At 36.4% G+C, this 19,422-nt stretch overlaps 1 protein-coding gene across 1 annotated transcript; it reads left to right on the top strand.

Moving 5' to 3' along the window:
* Positions 1–3,841: 3,841 nt before the first annotated feature.
* On the top strand, positions 3,842–16,761 carry tmub1 (transmembrane and ubiquitin-like domain containing 1). Its single transcript, XM_039753233.1, has 2 exons — positions 3,842–4,423; positions 15,316–16,761. Exons 1-2 carry the CDS (start codon positions 3,882–3,884, stop codon positions 15,665–15,667), a joined length of 894 nt encoding a protein of 297 aa, XP_039609167.1. The 5' UTR covers positions 3,842–3,881; the 3' UTR covers positions 15,668–16,761.
* The last annotated feature ends 2,661 nt before the right edge of the window (positions 16,762–19,422 follow it).

Genomic DNA, 19,422 nt, shown 5'->3' with positions numbered 1-19,422 from the left:
ATTCGGAGTCATGCCACATGCAAAAGTTCGCTGATGACACTGCTATTGTGGGCTGCATCAGGAGTGGGCAGGAGGAGGAGTACAGGAAGCTAATCAAAGACTTTGTTAAATGGTGTGACTCAAACCACTTACACCTGAACACCAGCAAGACCAAGGAACTGGTGGTGGATTTTAGGAGGCCCAGGCCCCTCATGGACCCCATGATCATCAGAGGAGACTGTGTGCAGAGGGTACAGACCTGGGAGTGCAGCTGGATGACAAATTGGACTGGACTGCCAATACTGATGCTCTGTGTAAAAAAAGGTCAGAGCCGACTATACTTTCTTAGAAGGTTGGTGTCCTTCAGCATCTGCAATAAGATGCTGCAGATGTTCTACCAGACGGTTGTGGCAAGTGCCCTCTTCTACGTGATGGTGTGCTGGGGAGGCAGGATAAAGAAGAAGGATGTCTCACGCCTGGACAAACTTGTTAAGAAGGCAGGTTCTATTGTAGGAATAAAGCTGGACAATTTAACATCTATAGCAGACCGATGGGCATTAATCAAACTCCTGTCAGTCATGAAGCATCCACTGCATCCACTTAACAGTGTCATCTCCAAGCAGAGGAGAACCTTCAGTGACAGACTTTTGTCACTTTCTTACTCCAGTGACACTGAGGAGATCGTTCCTCCCCTACACGACTCTTCAATTCCACCCGGGGGAGTAAATGCTAACATTATTCAAAGTTATTGTCTGTTTTTACATGCATTTTTATTACTCTTTAATATTGTTTTTTTTTTTTGTTTTGTATCAGTATGATGCTGCTGGATTATATGAATTTCCCCTTGGGATTAATAAAGTATCTATCTATCTGTCTATCCATATTCATTTAACGGTCAGGCAAAACCAAATATTTTTAATCAGGTTCAGTTGCACCAACAGATTTAAACTGAAAGATCATTTGCTGCAGAACGCAACACAGCACTTCACCAGCTGGGAAAGCTGGTTTGTTAAGAAAACAAGCACACTTTCTGCCTTATTTCAAAGTGAATCATATATCTATATATCATATATATATATATATATATATATATCATATATATATATATATCATATATGATATATATATATACAGTATATATATATGATATATATATATATATGATATATATATATACAGTATATATATATCATATATATATATATGTATATCTATATATCATATTGCCTTCTGATTTTTCAAGTATGTAGTGGTTTCTGGGGAAAAAGGAAAAGTGTCATTATTTTATGTAATTACTCACTAATCTTCTTAGGCACTATAGGATAAATGTTATCTGCTCCTGGTGATCATTTAGATTACAGCCTATTTAATCCAAGCAACACTCCTCTTACCATCTTTAAATTACTAAAAACCTCCTTAGTAGCTTCTGTCACTGTTGAGCATGTGTAGACTTTCACATTTGTAAGAAAAATCCACGATTAAAGCATTTACTGTTTTACTGTTTGTGTATTTTATTCACCCTTATTATTTCCAATGCATTTCATCTCCTCCCTGACCATTACTTCACTTTTAAAATAAAATAATCTATTTGCGTCATCTTTCACCATTTCTGCAACATTTTTCTCTAACTGATGTTTTAGTTTTCCTAATATCTTTAACTGTTGCTGTCATGCTCTCGTACAGTGGCATGAAAAAGTTTGGGCACCCTTGCTTAAAGTGTTTTTTTTTTCCTGTCAGTTAAGTGAACAGAAGTTGAACTGATTACCAAATGGCATAACGTTAAAGACAACACATTTGTTTAATATTTTAAGCAAGATTACATTTTTGTTTCCATCATTCACAGGTACAAAATACCAAAATAATGAAAAGGTCCTGAGGTAAATTTTTGGGCATCCAACATAGCCAGTGCTTAGTAACCTCAGCTTGTAGACACTTTTTGTAGCCAGCTAAAAGTCTTTCAGGGTATTTTTGTCCATTTGTTCTTGCAAAAGGTTTCTAATTCTGCATGATTCGTTGGGAGTCTTGCATGCACTACTCTTCTGAGATCTATCCACAGATTTTTTAAAGGATGTTTGTCTGGGGATTGTGAGGGCCATGGCTAAACCATCAGCTTACTCTGCTTGAGGTATTCCATTGTAGATTTTGAGGTGTGTTTCGATCATTATCTTGTTGTAGGACCCATCCTCCTTTTAACTTCAACTTTTTTTTACAGATAATGTGATGTTTGCTTCCAGAATATGCTGGTATTTATTTCAATCCATTCTTCCATCTACCAGTGATATGTTCCCTGTACCACTGGCTGAAGCACAAGCTTCACACATGATCAATCCAATCCCATGCTTAGTAGCAGGAGAAGTGTTGTTTTCCTAGGATTCAGCATTCTTTTTTCTCCAAACATACCATTGGCAATTGTGGCCAAAATTTTATATTTTGTATGCTTCAGGGTTGTTTTAAAAGTTCATTTGCAAACCTCAGGCACTGAATTTTGTATCTACAACACAGGAATGGTTTTCTTCTGCCAACTCTACCATGAAGATCATATTTGTTTAGGGATTGCTGCATAATGGAACTGTGCACCACCACTCCAGAGTTTTCTGGAGGCCTTTTGCAGTCAAATGGCTATTTTTATTTGCCTGTCTGGCAAACCAACAGGCAGTTCTTTCAGAAAGTTTTCTTGGCCTTCTAGACCTCAACTTGACTTCCATTTTTCCTATTAACTGCCAATTCTTAATTACTTTACGAACTTAGGGAACAGCTATCTGAAAACACTTTGCTATCTTCTTGTGGCCTTCTGCTTTGTGACCATCAATTATTTTATTTTTCAGAGTGCTAGACAGCTGCTTAGATGAGCCCATGGCTGTTGATTGTTGGGACAAGGTTTGATTAGTCGGGGAATTTATGCAGCTTTGCAATTTGGATCATCTGGAGTTTCCCAACAATGACCATGAACAAGCTATATCCCTTATGAGCTAAAGAAGGTCTGAGACCTTGGAAAAAGTTATCTTGAGAGCTCCAGTATCTTGGGGTTCCCAAAATTTTGCATGGTGCACCTTTCCTTTTTTCACTGTACAAAACGGAAATAGTACACTAATCTTGCATAAAATGCTGAAATGTGTCATCTTTAACTTTATGCCTTTTGGTGATCCGTTCTTCTTCTGCTCACTTAACTATTCACAGTAACAGACATTTTAAGAAAGGGTGCCCAAACTTTTCTATGCCACTGTATGTTTTTCGATCAGCACCTTAATTATATTCTTGTATAACTAGTTTTCCTTTGTAAGTTATTTTTTGGCTCCTCATTTATCTACTGCAGGGTTTTCTTTAACTTCTTGCTTCTGTACTTTGGAATCAATATGAAATTCAGATACTTCTTTAAAAAGTTGTTCATATCAGAAGTTTGCCCCCCAAATGCAGGAGAGTGATAAGCTGTTGCTCAAAGGTTGTTTCTTCATTAGAGGATTAATTTTGCCTTATATTATATTTGCCTTGTATATCCTTTTCCCATTCAGTTGGTTTTGGTTAATGTGATGCGTGACCTGCTGTGTCTATCAAAGCATTTATGTGAAAGAAGTTTAAAATTAAAAAAAAATCAATGGACAAATCTTTGTGTAGAGTATTTTTTTCACACTGCTTACAGAGAAATGCAACTGCCATTTCTTAGCCAAATTAAGATTGTGCATCCTAAAGCTAAACATGATTCAAATGGTTCCTGTGCATGGATTAATTTGTTAGGCCTTAACAACGACCTCCCTACTACTTAGTGACCCATGCACATTCCTAGTATTTGTTCAATATAGTGATGCAAATTGTGATAACTGTTTACTGGTTTAATGTTTTTTTTTTTGTTTTTTTTTTGTTTTAGGTGCCTAGTTAAACATATCCTTCCTCTTAAACTTACAAGAATGGCTCTTATTGAGGGAGTTGGTGATGAAGTCACAGTCTTATTCGGATTGGTTCTACTTTTTTTGGTATTAATGCTAGCATGGGCTTCAACTCACACTGCTGACCGCAGTGAGCAGCTGTTCCATTCCAGTGTAGCTTCTGTTGCCTCTCAGCGTAGAACAAGCAATCGAACTACATCTGGAGAATCTTCACTTGATTCAAACTTTGCAGAAACGGCGTCTGTCTCAACAGAAGCACAGGATGTTAAGGAAGTTGGGAAGACATCCCAAGGTGAGGATGAAGATAAAAATGAAAGACCCACTGAAGTGGATTCAGCATCAGTAGATGAAAATCAACAACATCAAGAGACAGGCACTGAGAACTCACAGACTGCTTCTGTCCACACAAGCACTGATCAGCCTCAAAGCTCAAGTGCCAATAATGAGTCTTTAGAAGATGAATCAGTGCTAAGCCGTAATATGGTTCTTAGACTAAAATTTTTAAATGATACAGAAAGAGTGGCCCAGGTGAAGCCAGGGGATACCATTGGATACATTAAAAGGTATAGTGCCCTTTTAATAGTAATCATTAAAGTGAGAACCTTCTATTGGTGGAATTTGTTTACAGTACAGCATTATACAGTTTCCTTAAAAACAATTTGTAACTCAAAATGCAAAATGGTTCAGGTGCCTTAAAATGACTGTGCCTGGTACAAAATTTAATCTAACTTATTTTAAATTATTTCATATGACAATTTCATGTCAGGTGACTTAGTGTTGAATTAGATTGCTGTGTTTTGAATCCAAGAGCATTTGTAGCTATGAGTTTATAATTTTTCTTTCCACAATTTTCAAAGTAAACTTGTATTGTTTGTGCAAGTATTGTTGAAACAACAAACAATTTCAAGAAAATGACAGCTGCTATTTAGGTTTGATATATACAGTATGTATATCAATTATTTTATGTTATTGTGCATAACCCTTAAATCGGTTTTCTTTTGTGCTCCAATCTGTCAATTACAATTATACCAAGTTTAGATGTCATATCTTATAGCACTGCTAAGTTATACTGTTTGGCACAAGATATCTGCCTGTTTAAAAAAAAAAAGGTGCCCCTTTTGAAAACATTTAGTCCCTAGCAGCTAAACAATCTTACTAAAAAGTATTGCAGTGGAAGTTATGTTTATTTTTTTAGAATAAAATTAAATACACTCACACTATATATCATTCTGAAGCAACAAGTAAACAGCCTGTAACTATATATATTTAATTATCTATACTAATAAAAGGCAAAGCCCTCACTTACTCACTCACTCACTAACTGACTGACTCATCACTAATTCTCCAACTTCCCGTGTAGTTAGAAGGCTGAAATTTGGCAGGCTCATTCCTTACAGCTTACTTACAAAAGTTGGGTAGATTTCATTTCGAAATTCTACGCGTAATGGTCATAACTGGAAGCTATTTTTCTGCATATGCTGTAATGGAGTTGAGCTCGAAAGCCGTGGGGGGCGAAGGTACAGTTGGAATGCCGCTACTGACAAGCTTATTTTATTCCTCGTCTCCCCTAACACATGAGCTGAAGTAAAAGAATAAATACATTTGCTTTATCTGCAACTGGAAAACCATTCTCCATCTGACCTCATTTGTAAACAGTGTTCTTTATATTGATTTGTGCTCAAACCCAGTGTTATACCCAGAGTTCTCCTACAAGAGGTGCCACTTCCAACCATATCCACTGCTGATAAATTCAGCCCAATACAGATTAATATTCTTTGACAACACATGCACAAGACAAAGACAAGCAAGCAGTTGTAAACATAAACACCCCTCTTTGTGAAAGCGCTAAAGACTGTCTCTGTTCTTGTGTTAAACACTTGCCTTTTTGTTTTTTGAATGACACAGCATGGCAACTTATTACACTTGCACTATCCAGTTTTAGCATTGTCTTGCTAAAAATACCTCACATGGTCCAGAATATTTAGATCTGCATTAGTAGTTTGTCCATCCTGTGTTAAAGTATGTATGTACATTATTTCTGTTAAGAAATATTAATTCTTTTTATCTGATTATAAAGATTTTGACTTTACTGGTGATTTACTTCTTAATTTGTCAGTTAATTGAAACTTACCTACTGAAAGTGAGGAAAGTCACACAGCTTTTCTCAAGCCATCTGCATCCATTATGCTACTAAGTTACAGCAAGGCGATTTATCCATGACAGCCATTTTCTTCAAATGTTTTCACTGTTAGCAAATATATACCTGTCAATCAGTAATTTCAGTGTCTTCAGCTCACATGTACTGCTTTGTTAGTGAATACATAAGAACTAATTGGCAACTACAGCATGCCTTCTGTTTGACTTAATCTTTGCATGTTTATTATATGTGAGAGGTGCATTATAATTTCAACATCACAGTTATGCTCCTATTTTAATAGAGCCACTCAGCAATTGCAATGTATTTATCTTCCTGTACTTGTACTCCTTTGTAAATTTTAAGTAAAAATAACCTGCTTACGTTTATTAAAGCTATCGTAAAGTAAACAAATGGCTGTTGAAAATATAGCTTAAAGGTGGTTTCTTAAATAAACTGCATAAGGTGATTTGGACTGAGAAATTGAAATTAAGCAGCAACCACTTTTAATAGCTTTCCACTTTAATTAATGTACAACAAATCCCAAAGCACACAGATGTATGAGCATGTATTTTTCTTATCTTGTATCTCATATACCAGTGGTGGCGAACCTATGGCACGCGTGCCAAAGGGGGCACTCAGAGCCCTCTCAGTGGGCACGCGCGCCGTCGCCCGAGCACAGAGTTCGTTACTATAAAGCCAGAGGAATGCGGGCCGGGCTGCTCCCTCACCGCTCCCCCTCTTCACGCGCGCCGGAGGACTTTTCTCACATCACCCGCCCCTCTGCCCAGCAGCCCAATGGGAGCACGTCCTTCCTCTCCTGTCTGGGGTAAGGCGGGCGGCACACATGCTGCTTGAGGGTGCGGCACGGACTGCAGCCTTTTGAGTCTGTGATTCCCGTGGTGGGGTTGGAGGGGATGTGATATAGCGGGTCCACAGCTCAAACTTGAAAAGGCCAGTTTTAACAGATAATTGCCGCACTCGCGGCTTAAAGAGGGGTTATGGTAGAGTGGCCGGAGCGGTTTCCGCTTTGTGATGCGGGCAGTCCTTGCTTAAGCGCACAGGTGAGGAGTCGTCCGCATCTGTAATTATTGCCGGGAGTTGCTAATCGCCACACCTGATCCACGACCCCGTAATATATAATGGAAGCTTTGGGGGCAGAGCTTAATAGGGAAGACCTGCATGAAACACTTGAGAGGATCGAAGGGATGACAAAGGACAGCACAGTTAGTTCTGAAAATGAAATCCTTAAAGTGTGGAATTCTCTGCCAAATAATCTTAAGTCAATGAAGGCACTTGAGATTGCTTTCCTTACTTTGTTTGGAACATCTTATGCTTGTGCGCAGCTGTTTTTAGCTTTGAATTAAATCAAATCTGACACCAGAAACAGACTAACAGATGACCTGAGTGCTGCATGTGTTGCTCTGAGACTTACAAAGTATGAGCCAAGGTTAGACAAATTATCAGCATGCATACAACAGCAAAAAGCACATTAATTGTTCAAAAGCATACCGAATGCAAACTTTTACCTTTCAACAAAAAGTTGTTTGTATCATTGAAAGCTCTGTTATTATGTTTTTCTTTTAAGACAAAAGATGTTAATGTATGAGTTGGTTTTCTAAACTAAAAGCTCAGTAGATAGACAGACAGAGCATCAGTATTGGCAGTCCAACCAATTTATCATCCAGCTGCACTCCCAGGTATTTATAGGTCTGTACCCTCTGCGCACACTCGCCTAAGATTGTCACGGGATCCATGAGGGGCCTGGGCCTCCTAAAATCCACCACCAGCTCCTTGGTTATGCTGGTGTTCAGTTTTAGGTGGTATTCAGGTTAAATTGCCATGTTGGCACTTTGCGATAAATAAGTGGGTTTTGGATTGCAGTTTGGGCACTTGGTTTCTAAATGGTTCGCCATCACTGTCATATACTGTATATTCTTATTTAATAAAATCATCACATATTCATCCTGTATTAAGTAAATTGATAGTTCACAAATTCATCACGAATATAAAAAATGCACTAGTAGCCACTATTCCACTTTTTTAAATATTCAATACTCCTTGCACATTTGGCATACATTTGTATAAATGATGTACCAGTTATAAGATGATTGTGTATTAAGAGTGTAATCGGCTAAGTATCTCTAATAAGTGTTTAATTTGATTCTTGGAGAAATAAGGCTATATTTGTGTATTTTATCTGGATTAAATCCAAATCAAAATCAGTGATTCTCTCTCTAACTGGTGAGGTCTTTTGGAAAACCTGCATAATACACAGAGTTTGAAAAGAATCAAAATGGGGTTCAAATGTTGTAAGATTTAGAACACTACCTACTGCTTCACCATTCTCTTGAATTTGAAGGAATAAATTACCTAAGCTAATTTGAGTGCTAGATGCTTCTTAGGAATTCTTTATTATGCTACATTACACACTAGTTGCCATAATTTTTGTAGAATAATATAATGGTCTGCAATGACAATGAAATGACAAAACTTTTTCTCCCTAATATTGTGTCTCACTAACATAAATAAAAACATAATGTCTGATCAGTTTTAACAATAACAATGCATTTAGTAGTATTTCTTTTTCTCTACTATATCCAAATCACTGAGTACCCCTGGGAGCTACTAGAAAGCTGATGACTTCTTCACGCACGCACACACTTCAGAAAAATATTAATTTAGAGCATTTGCAATTTCAGTTTCCGTAAATAAATTTCACCCTTACTGTTAATATTATACTTCACCTTACTTACCTGTTTTTTTTTTTTTGTTTTTGTTTGTTTGTTTGTTTTTAAACTAAAACACTGATAGAGCATCTTCAGGTCAACTTTTCAATATTTTTGCTCTAATTACCTTTAAGCATTTCTAATATCCTTTTTACAGTTACTCTGATGTCCTCATAAAACCTATGGCTAACACTGTAGTTACTTGTTAAACGGCTCCTTTTCTGATCACATTTATTTCTTGGCTCTTTATAACTGAAAAGGCTTTTATTTGACTCAGCATTATTTTAAGTATTTCTTAACTCAGGAATAACATACCTTTTGAAAGACCTGAAAAGTGATGTTTTTTTTCTTCTTCTCTGCTTCTCTGTTGTCTAGCTCCAAACATGAGAGAAACTTTGTTCTGTCGTATTAAATGGAATTTCAGCAAAACACTTGCTTATTTACATGACTTTATTAAAGGCTTTTTGCTGCCATTGCAATATCTGTAGCTCTTAGTACAATGATACAGCAGCAACATCTTCTGTTATTTTGAACATTCCTAAAATGAAAACAAGTAAGATTTCATTTGTAGACCTTTTCAGATTTCATAACAATATCCTTAACATGTATTTATATAAAAAGATTCCAATTAATATAGAGGCAAGCATCTGAACAATTGTGAAGCATTAGTGGATTCTCCTTGGTCCATTTTATTCTGGCATAACTTGTTGAAATTAAAGTAATTAAGAACTCACAGTGGTGAAGAAAGTCATTAAAACATTAGGATATTAGAAAGTTTTAGATGAGAACATGCCATTCAGCCCAACAAAGCTCACCAGCCCTATCTACTTAATTCCTCCAAAATAATATCAAGTTGTGTTTTGGAGGTCCATAAAGTCCTACTGCCTACTACACTACATGATAAGTTATTCCATGTGTCAATGGTTCTTTGTGTGAAAAAGACTTCCTAATGTTTGTGAGAAACTTATCTTTAACAAGTTGTCAACTATTATCCCCTTGTTCTTGTGTTACTCATTTTAAAGCAACAGTATCATTTCACTGTATTAACTCATTTCATAATTTTGAACAATTCAATCATGTCACCTCTTAGTCTCCTCGTGCATAAACTGAAAAGGCTCAGCTCTTTTTAATCTTTCCTCATAACTCATCCCCTGCAGGCCTGTAATCATCCTAGTCACTCGTCTCTTGCCTCTAGCTTAGAGACCAAAACTGCACACATTACTCAAATTGAGGACTCCAACTGTGGTTTAAAGCTAGAACAAAACCACCTTTGATTTGTGCCCTACATATTGTGCTATAAAGCCCAACATTCAGTTAACCTTCTTAATAGCTTCAGAGCACTGTCTGGAAGTTGATAGTGACAAGTCCATTATGACTACAAAATCCTTCTGTTAAGGTGTTCTTTCAATTTTTAGACCTCCCATTGTGTATTCAGAGCTTACATTTTTATTTCCTTAAAGTAATCATTTACTTACATTAAATTTAATCTGACACAAATCTGCCCATGCCTATATGTTGTATGCATATGCTGTACACTGCCCACGTCCATCTGTAATGATTTAGTTGATTCTGGATTATCTGCCAATCCTTCTAGCTTGGTATCATCTGCAGACTTAACCAGTTGGTTATTTATATCCCTAGCGCTGATCTCTGTGAGATACCACTCTTGATACCACTCTCTGACTTCATCTGATTCTGGTAAGCATCACCCTTTGCTTCCTGTGTTTGAACCGATTTTGCACCCCTGTACACACTACACCCTGAATTCCCACCTCTTTTAATTTGATGCCCAAATTCTCACGTGGCACTTTATGAAATGCTTTCCAAAAATCACGAAAAATATCATATGCACCACTATATTTTTGTTGCTTCCTCGCAAATTCCAAAACTTGACATCCCTTGACTGAAACCATGCTGACTGTTCAGTAAAACTCCTGTTCTGATCATGTGCTGCTCAATCTTATCCTTAATAACTCCTCTTATTAACATGCATCACAGGTAAATTAATCTTACTGGTCTGTCGTTATTTGAATCTCCCAATCATCCTTTTTATATGATGGGGATAATATTCAATATTTTGTAGTCCTTCAGAATTTCTCCAGTGCACTGTGATGTCCTAAAAATATGTGTCATGGGTTTATATTTGTGCTCACTAACTTCCTTCAGCATTTTAGAATAAATATTACTTGGTCCTGATGATTTGTTTGATTTCAGAGCAGTACTTGTCCTACTTCAATATTCATATCACTTAGTTTACCTCCTTAGTAGTCCCTGCTGCTGCTTAAGATTATCCACATATTCACATGTGAAGACATCAGAAAAATTAAAGTTTAGAGCAGCTGCTATTTCACTTTCTCTATATTTTAATTGCCTTTTACTATTCGTGATGCACTTCCCCTCCTCCTTGACTGTTCTTTTTCTTCTGAAATACTGAAAGTATCTTTTAGAACCATCTTTTGCCTTATCAGCAATAGGGACACCTTTTAGCTATATATTAATGTGATTCCAGACTAGTGACAAGAATAGTGTAATAACCCTTATATGTAACATCATTATCACACACACACATATACAGTCGGTATAGAAAAGAATCACCCCCTTCGAAATATTCCCTTTTTTTTTGCTTTACAGCCTTAAATGAAATCACACAAACCAATATTTTTTCCAGCTTTACTTACTTAATGCAATCTATAACATCCAAGTGACAGATATCACAGCTACAGTTCAGAAGAATTTAAAAAAATAAAAAACAAGAAATACTGAGATTAATAAAGGATCACTCCCTCCTAAATAATATTTGTAAACTCAATCAGGTGTAAGTAACCACCATTTCTATTGCAGACCATGGTTACTGGCATCCACCTGTGATCAATTGTAATCAGTGTGATTAGTGAAGCATAAAAACAGCTGTTCCTGGAGCATTCCCTTGCTTGGTAGTGCAACTGACAGCAAACAACTAACTATGGGTGGCAAGCCACTTTCAAAAGATCTCAGGGATAGAGTTGTGGACAAACAACAAACATAAGGCAAGAGATGGATACAAAAAAAAATCTCAAAGGCTGTATCAATCCCAAGGAGCACAGTAAAGTCCATAATAAAGAAATGGCAAGTGTTTGGTACTACTAGGACCCTCCCTGGATCCGGCCATCCCTCCAAACTGGATGGAAGAACGAGGAAGAAGCTGGTAAGAGAGGCTACCAAAAGGCCAATGGCCACTTTGAAGGAGTTAAAGGATTTTATGGCAAACAGTAGTCATTGTGGGCATGTGACAACAATTTCACAAGCATTTCACATTTGTGGCTTGTTCGGGAGGGTCGCAAGGAAAAAGCCACTTCTCAAGAAAGGCCACATTAAGGCTCGTTTGAGCTTTGCCAGAATGCACCTTGAAGATTCTGATGCCAAGTGGGAAAGGTCATATGGTCAAATGTAACTATTTTGCCTCAATACCAAACGGTACACCTGGCGGAAATCCAATGCAGCTCACCATCCACAGCACACCATACCTACAAGTAAAGCATGGAAGTGGCAGAATCCTGTTGTGGGGGTGTTACTCTGTTGCAGGGCCTGGGGCTCTCGTTAGGGTAGAAGGAAAAATGGATGGGGCAAAATATTGTCAAATTCTTGAGGAAAGCCTGCTGCCCTCTGCCAGAAAGTTGAAGATGGACAGAATGTTCACCTTTCAACACGACAACAACCCAAAGCACACAGCAAAATTGACCATACATTGGCTGAAGGAGAAAAAAGTGAATGTCCTCATGTGGCCCAGTCAGAGCCCAGGCCTAAATCCCATTGAAAATCTGTGTAAAAATTTGAAGATAGCAGTCCACCAATGCTCACCATTGAACAGTTCTGTAAAGAAGAGTGGGCAAATATTGCTCAATCTAGATGTGCAAAGCTGATAGAGAAGCATCCCAACAGACCCAAGGCTGTCATTAAAGCAAAAGGTGGTTCAAGAAAATATTGACATTGGTGGGTATCCTTTATTAATCTCAGTATGTCTTGTTTTTGATTTTTTTATAATTTTTCTGAACTGTAGCTGTGATATCTTTCACTTGGATGTTATAGGTTGCATTTAGTAAGTAAAGCTAGGAAGAAATATTTTTGTGTGTGTTTTCATTTGAGGCTGTAAAGCAAAAAAAAAAAAAGGGGGAAATTGGATCAGTGTGCATACCCCACCTAGCTGTATTAAGGGAAACAAAGAAAAACAAGCATGTATTGTCAAGGTTATGGGTAGTGACTTAAATAGCCCATGAATAAGAACAGTAAACCCTTAATGAGCAGAGTAAGAGCAGTAGGTAACAGGAGTACAGACAGCCACAAAATAACAGAAAGGAACAATATATCCCCTTTCTAAACCCGCTTATCCAGAGCAGGATCGCAGGAAACCTGGAGTCTATGCCTGCAGTTTTTGATGCAAGGCAGGAAAAATCCCTGGACAAGCGTGCTAGCCTATTGCAACAATAATATACTGTTGTATGACATGGTTGTTGTTAACAACCAAAAGTGTATGATATTTCAATTGTTTCAGGGAGAGAGAAAGATTGAAAAGTTGAGACAAATATTTTTAAACAAAATAACATTGGATTATTTTCACAATATCAGATATTTTGAGCTGTGAATGTAAAACTAGAAAAATAAAAATAATAAATACAGAATAAGTATAAAAACACATTAGTTTTTCACCAATTGATGGACTCTCTTTACTTTCCTACCTGTAGTTCAGTAGAGACATTGCCAACTCTGGAATTTTACAAGATTTGTATCACTATATTGTTAAACTACCTTTTTAAAACAAAAGTGATTGGTCAGCAACAATATGCTCATCTTTCATTTTGACCTTGTCAGTTTCTCAGTAAGTGCCTTTTTCAAAAAGTATTTCTCCTGTGTGAAGTGGCAGATGAATTATTCTCAACAGAATGCAAACACCTGAAAAAGAAAATTAATTATGTGCTCGTGAGTTTTCTGTTCATATGTTAAAGGTTTTCTTGACCAACACATTCTGACTTCGAATGTTTGAATTACCTTGTTATACAAGAAACACAAAGAAATGTGGCAGCTCATCATAACGGACATCAGTCTCATATGCAGCATGTGGGCAGTTTGTGGTGGATGACTTTCTGTTTTAGAGTTTAAAGCTACAAGGGTTAAAGATATAATGGCAGGAATATTTTTTCAAAAGCCAAATATGAAATTCTTAATACATTTTTTGAATAATTTCGGCATTCCTGCAGCCCGGGTTAGCCTTTGTGAAAATCTGGTTGTGACGAAAATTAAAAGTATTTTTTAGTAAATTAGTATTTTATTTCAGTTATTCTTTTCAGCTACTTTTCACCTACATTAATACTGTAATTTCATTTTGTTTAGTTTGTTTTTTATTTTGGTTTTGTTAATTATTTTATTTCAATTTATGAAAATATTTTTTATTAATATTTTCAGTTTTGATTTTAGTTTTTATTAACTATATTAACCTTGCTGGAAAAAATGTTGGAGTACAGTAATGTCTGCCTCACTGATCAATGATTTTTTATTATTATTATTATTCAATGTACTGATAATATTGGGAGGCCTGAATTATTGGTCAGCAGTATTGGCCAAAATTAACATATCAGTCAATGTCCTCATTTTTAATGAACATCAGCCAATAACGATATGGTTGCAGACATATCGTGCATCTCTAACGTTAAGGGCAGAAATTATCATTGGTGTTTGGGCATAGCACTCTCAACAAAAAACTGACAACATGTTGCTTATTTGATCAGGGCTAGAATGACCAAAGAAGCATAATTTATAAAATGTTATGTGGACGCCTCCTTACTCCATATCCAATGCTAGGGGATCATATCCAGCAAACCCACTGATCCCTAATGACAAAAATGTATGTGATACTTTAATACCTGACATAAAACACAAAACAAAAAACAATGAGATGTTAAGACTTCATGTTTTGTTTCCCTTTAAGTTAGGTATCATTTGACCTGGAATTGTAACTGGAGAAATCCCATGTGAATGCAGGGAGAATATTACATCTTCACTCAGTTGGTCATACTATTTCAAAGTTAGTATCTTTGAAAAATTCTCTATAGAGCAAGTCTGTAGGATATGATTTATACCCCTTTGATGTCTTTTACGTTATTATTCATGCTTTATATTTTAGTCTAGACAAGAAGATGATAATCATTTTGTATGTTAGGCTTACTATTTTAAATATTTTAACACACTTAAGCAATTTATGCTTCTTGAAAGAAGCCATCTTATTTGCATGGCTTAGAGTGTGGTGTGCCGCCTTTGCATTGTTTTTTTATGCCTTTGAAATGTGACAAAAAAAAGAATTCTAATTTTCCTATGCCACAAATCATTAGAAATATCTTTTTGAAGGATGCAATCTAATTTTATTAAAAGAAAATGAAGACAAATATGGCAATATAATGTATTGAATAAGCTTTCCAAACAGATCAAATTAAGTAAAATTAAATATTTATGAAATTTTTGTATGCTACTTTTGAAAATCACAAGTCTAGTGATTTAATTGTTATGGCAATTATAAGATGATAATATAATTGTTTAGTTTTATTTTCTCACTCTCTCTTTCCAGGACCTACTTTCCAGGACAGGAGCACCAAGTACGTCTAATATACCGAGGACAGCTTTTAAGAGATGATGCCCAAACACTGGCTGCTTTGAATCTTGTGAATAACTCTGTCTTGCACTGCCACATCTCTCAGAATGCCACACAGCAAATGCCAGCAGGAGCCATGGCTGCAGAGCAGGTCCATGCTGCCCTCAATGTGGGCAGCCTTATGGTTCCTCTCTTTGTGCTTATGCTCTCAGTTTTATGGTATTTTCAGATTCAGTACCGGCAATTATTTACAGCTCCAGCCACTGCCTCACTTGTGGGCATTACCTTCTTTTTTAGTTTTGTGGCTTTTGGAGTGTATCGCCGGTAAAGCTATATTTAATCTATATACTTGCACACCAGACTTTTTATGGCATTGCTACATCGACTTCTATCAGAGACTGCATCCCATGACCAGTTAGCCAGGGTAGCTTTTGCATTTTTGGGATGTATTTTTGGGGTTGGCAAATTTTATTGTCTAAATTATGGAAAGTGTTGAACTGTTTTAACACAGTACTTTTTCTGCACCCGTCTGAATAGGAGGCCCATAATTATTGGCTTATAAAATCATTCTTGATCAAGTCAACTGCTCTTTTACCAGTGTAAGTCAATACCATTACCTTTTTTTTTTCTTTCTTTATTCAATTAAGGTACACCTTTGGAGATGGGGAAACTCTGAGTGTGCAGAGATAGCCAATAACAACCAGAGTTTCAACAGGTTTTTTTTTTTTTTTCCCAGCAGCATAGTTTTTATATATCATTCGTTTTTCCTGTTAATAAAAATAACAGATGCTGATGTCTCCTAGTGCAGCTTCTAAAGGAGAGAAAAAAAATCAAATTGAATCATTATTTATTTGTAACTTGTTTGATTTTATTTTAAAATTCACAAATTGTGTGATGATTATTAAATGCACATGCATTTATATTGTGGCAGATTCTTGGAGAACGGGGCCACCTCATTTGTAATACATGCCTTGTAGGCACGTAGTTAATTCAAAAGAAGTGTCTTAAGGACTTAGTTACTTACTAACAGAGGTGACTTAATATTAAAAGGCAGTTCAGTTTATCATGGTATATATTTCTTTCATGTAAGCTATTTCTTGCATGCTGTTTTTTCTTTGAACAGTATCCAATTAATTTTAGTTTCATCTTAAAACTGTATTTATTAATGTATAAAAAATCTTAAGTTTGAAATTACTTAGCTTTACAGGTAAATTAAGCACAACAAAGTAATACAATCTGTATTTTCAGTCTTCATTTTGTATTGTGCCTTTCGTGGAAAGATATCACAGACACTTTACAATGGTGTAGATTGTTTTTACCAATATTCATTTTGATGCATTAACATTTTGTTTGTTAATGTATCATTATTAGACAGATTCATTTGATGCAAACCAGTATATATTAAAAAGTTCATAAAAGTTGCATTTTTGTTTTTTGCAATGCGAGTGTGCTGTTTTTCCTGAGCTGTGATATACAACATAATCAATGGCATTCATTACTTAAATGCAGTTGCATTTTCTTGTTATACAGTTAATTAGTTTTTCCAGTTATATTATCCAATCATTCATAACAGAGCAAGGTATTCCTTTCTAAAACAAGGGTGGACAGTTTTGGACTTGCATTTACTGTATAGATATACTTTAACTTTTCTTTGTCTTGATTTACCTAAAAATGGAAGATATTTGATTTTAATCACTTATGACTTCACTTTCTGCTTAATTATTAGTACATAATTGTGATTTGGTACATTTGAAATTAAATTCTTTCCATTTGTAATATTGCTTTTCAATTGGTGTCAATTAAGCATCAATAGACATATGTAAACCACACTTTTTGGGGTGTTCATTTGTCCACTCATATACCAGTACTAGCATAATGGAATATCTTGGCAGACACAACTGAATACCCTGCCTTTGAATGATAGAATCTCTGAGCACACTGCTTCATGCAGTCTCCCTGACCAGTTTTCCATCACCAATAAGAATTTACTTAACAGTGATTTCACATTGTTTTGCAAATGATCATGTCTTGTACATTTTCTTGTGGTATTGGATCACTGCTTTCCTTAAATGGATTTGTTTTGAGCACAAAATCAAGACTTCATTTAAAAGAAGATGGTGTGGATTATGGCTCATAAACATAATACATAAAGTGTAAGGTTCAGATTTGTAGAGGTCAGGGAAATAAAGATCTGGTACAAAAAGTCACATTTAATTATGTTTGATACAGATCTCAAAGACTAAAGAGTCAGTCACTGGTAGCATTCTTTGTTTTACGTGATCACTATCTGATAGATCATGAATAGAGTTCATTAATGACATGGTATCATAGTACATAGTCTTGGCAGCATTTATTCAGAAAAGTTAAACTATTTTAAAATGTATCCAGTATGATAATGCCATGTCAAAGTCAGTATGGAAATGTGTTTTAAATGAAATGTCCAGCTTTTATGATGCATTTGCTCTTTATATTCCATGTACCCATGGATTATTTCCACAATATGATTGTGATTTCAACCTTATCCATTTGACTTCTTAGTCACCAAATGCAGCTCAATATTCTGACTTTTTGCTGAGTCCAGGCCTTGATGAATACTTGTTCTTCTGAGTATTAATGGGGTAAAAATATGCTGTTGTAGTTAGGTACACAATCCAGTGTCATGCTGTATGATTCTCCTTTGACTGCAAGATTTAAGGTTCCTTCCTTACCTGTGATTTTAAAGGGACCTTGACAAAGATATTTTCCTGTAAATAAACAGGAAACAAGAAACTATATGTAAACAATAGTACAATTGTCCTACACTTTTAAGTATAATTTATCTTCCTCAGTAGGAAAGAAATGAGTTTTCAGAAGATATTTGTTTTATTTTTCAATATAGTCCCCTGATAGCTCCATACATTTCATCCACTTTTCCTGCAGTGACTTTAACTTCTTTTAAAAAAAAAAAAAAAAAATGTTTTTGTTTGACCTTCAAACCAGGATGTCACAGCTGCCTTGACATCCTCATTACTTGAAAACCACTGTCCACAGAGAAACAGGAAATCTGAGGAAGCCAGGTCAGGACTGTAGGGTGGATGGTTCAGCTGCTGGAACTCATATTCTCAGCCTGTGATTGTGGTGATATGTGAACCAGTGCATTGTTGGGAAGAAGCAGCATGCCTGCTGTGAGTTTTCCTCGTCTTTTCTCCTTGATTGATTCCAGCAAAGAGATCATTGTGTTGGCGTAATTCTCCCCAGTTATGGTCGTCTTGTGTGGCATGAACTCCAGGTGTAAAGGTCCTTCAATATCCCAGAAGACATTGGCCATAAATTTGCCTGCAGATTTTTCTGTCTTGAACTTTTTTGGGGTCGGGGATGACTTGTGCTTCCACTGCATTGACTTCATTTTGGACTCGAGGATCTCTGTGATAGACCTCAGTCTCATCTCCAGTCACCAAACAATGAAAACATTCACTTGGTCTTGACAGAGCATCTCCAAGTTCTCCTAACAGCACTGGAGCCTCATGGCCTTCTGACAGAGCATCAGCATTCTTGGAACCTATCTTGCACTGATCTTTAACATGCCCAACTTTTCACAAATTGTTTTCCAAACTATACCTGCCGAGATGCCATTTCTTCAGCTGTTCAGGAAACCTTAATTAGTTTGTCTGACAAAATTAAATCCTCGGCTTTCGTGCACATTTCTGTGGAAGATGCTTCCACAGGCCAACCTGTGTGAGGGTCTTCTTCAGTGGACTCTCTTCCCCACTTAACTGCTTACTCCAAAGTTTTACTTTGTAGGATGCTGGGGCAGACTCGCCATAAACTGCAATCTTCCGTTAAAGGATCTCCTTTGACTTTTTCCATTCATTTGTGAGATATTTTATAACTGAACCTTGCTCCAAATCTAGCATTTTCTTACTTGATTCATACAAGGACTCTCCTAACATCCTGTCTCTTGGAATGTTAGACTCGCACTGAGCCACAGCTGTATATGAGTAACCTTGAGACATGTCACAACATGCTCAGACTTGTTTCAACATGCTTGCTACTTTCTTTCATTCTTGGGTAGATAAATTATTGCACACCCCTTGTAACATTGGG

Source organism: Polypterus senegalus, chromosome 5, assembly GCF_016835505.1.
Source record: "Polypterus senegalus isolate Bchr_013 chromosome 5, ASM1683550v1, whole genome shotgun sequence".
NCBI classification, from domain to species: Eukaryota; Metazoa; Chordata; class Cladistia; order Polypteriformes; family Polypteridae; genus Polypterus; species Polypterus senegalus.
This window is presented reverse-complemented; position numbering and strand designations above follow the sequence as displayed.

Coding starts and splice junctions, on each gene's coding strand:
- tmub1 (XM_039753233.1), top strand. CDS start 3,882: ATGGCTCTTATTGAGGGAGTTGGTGATGAAGTCACAGTCTTATTCGGA. Junction 4,424..15,315: donor ACCATTGGATACATTAAAAG/GTATAGTGCCCT, acceptor CTCTCTTTCCAG/GACCTACTTTCCAGGACAGG.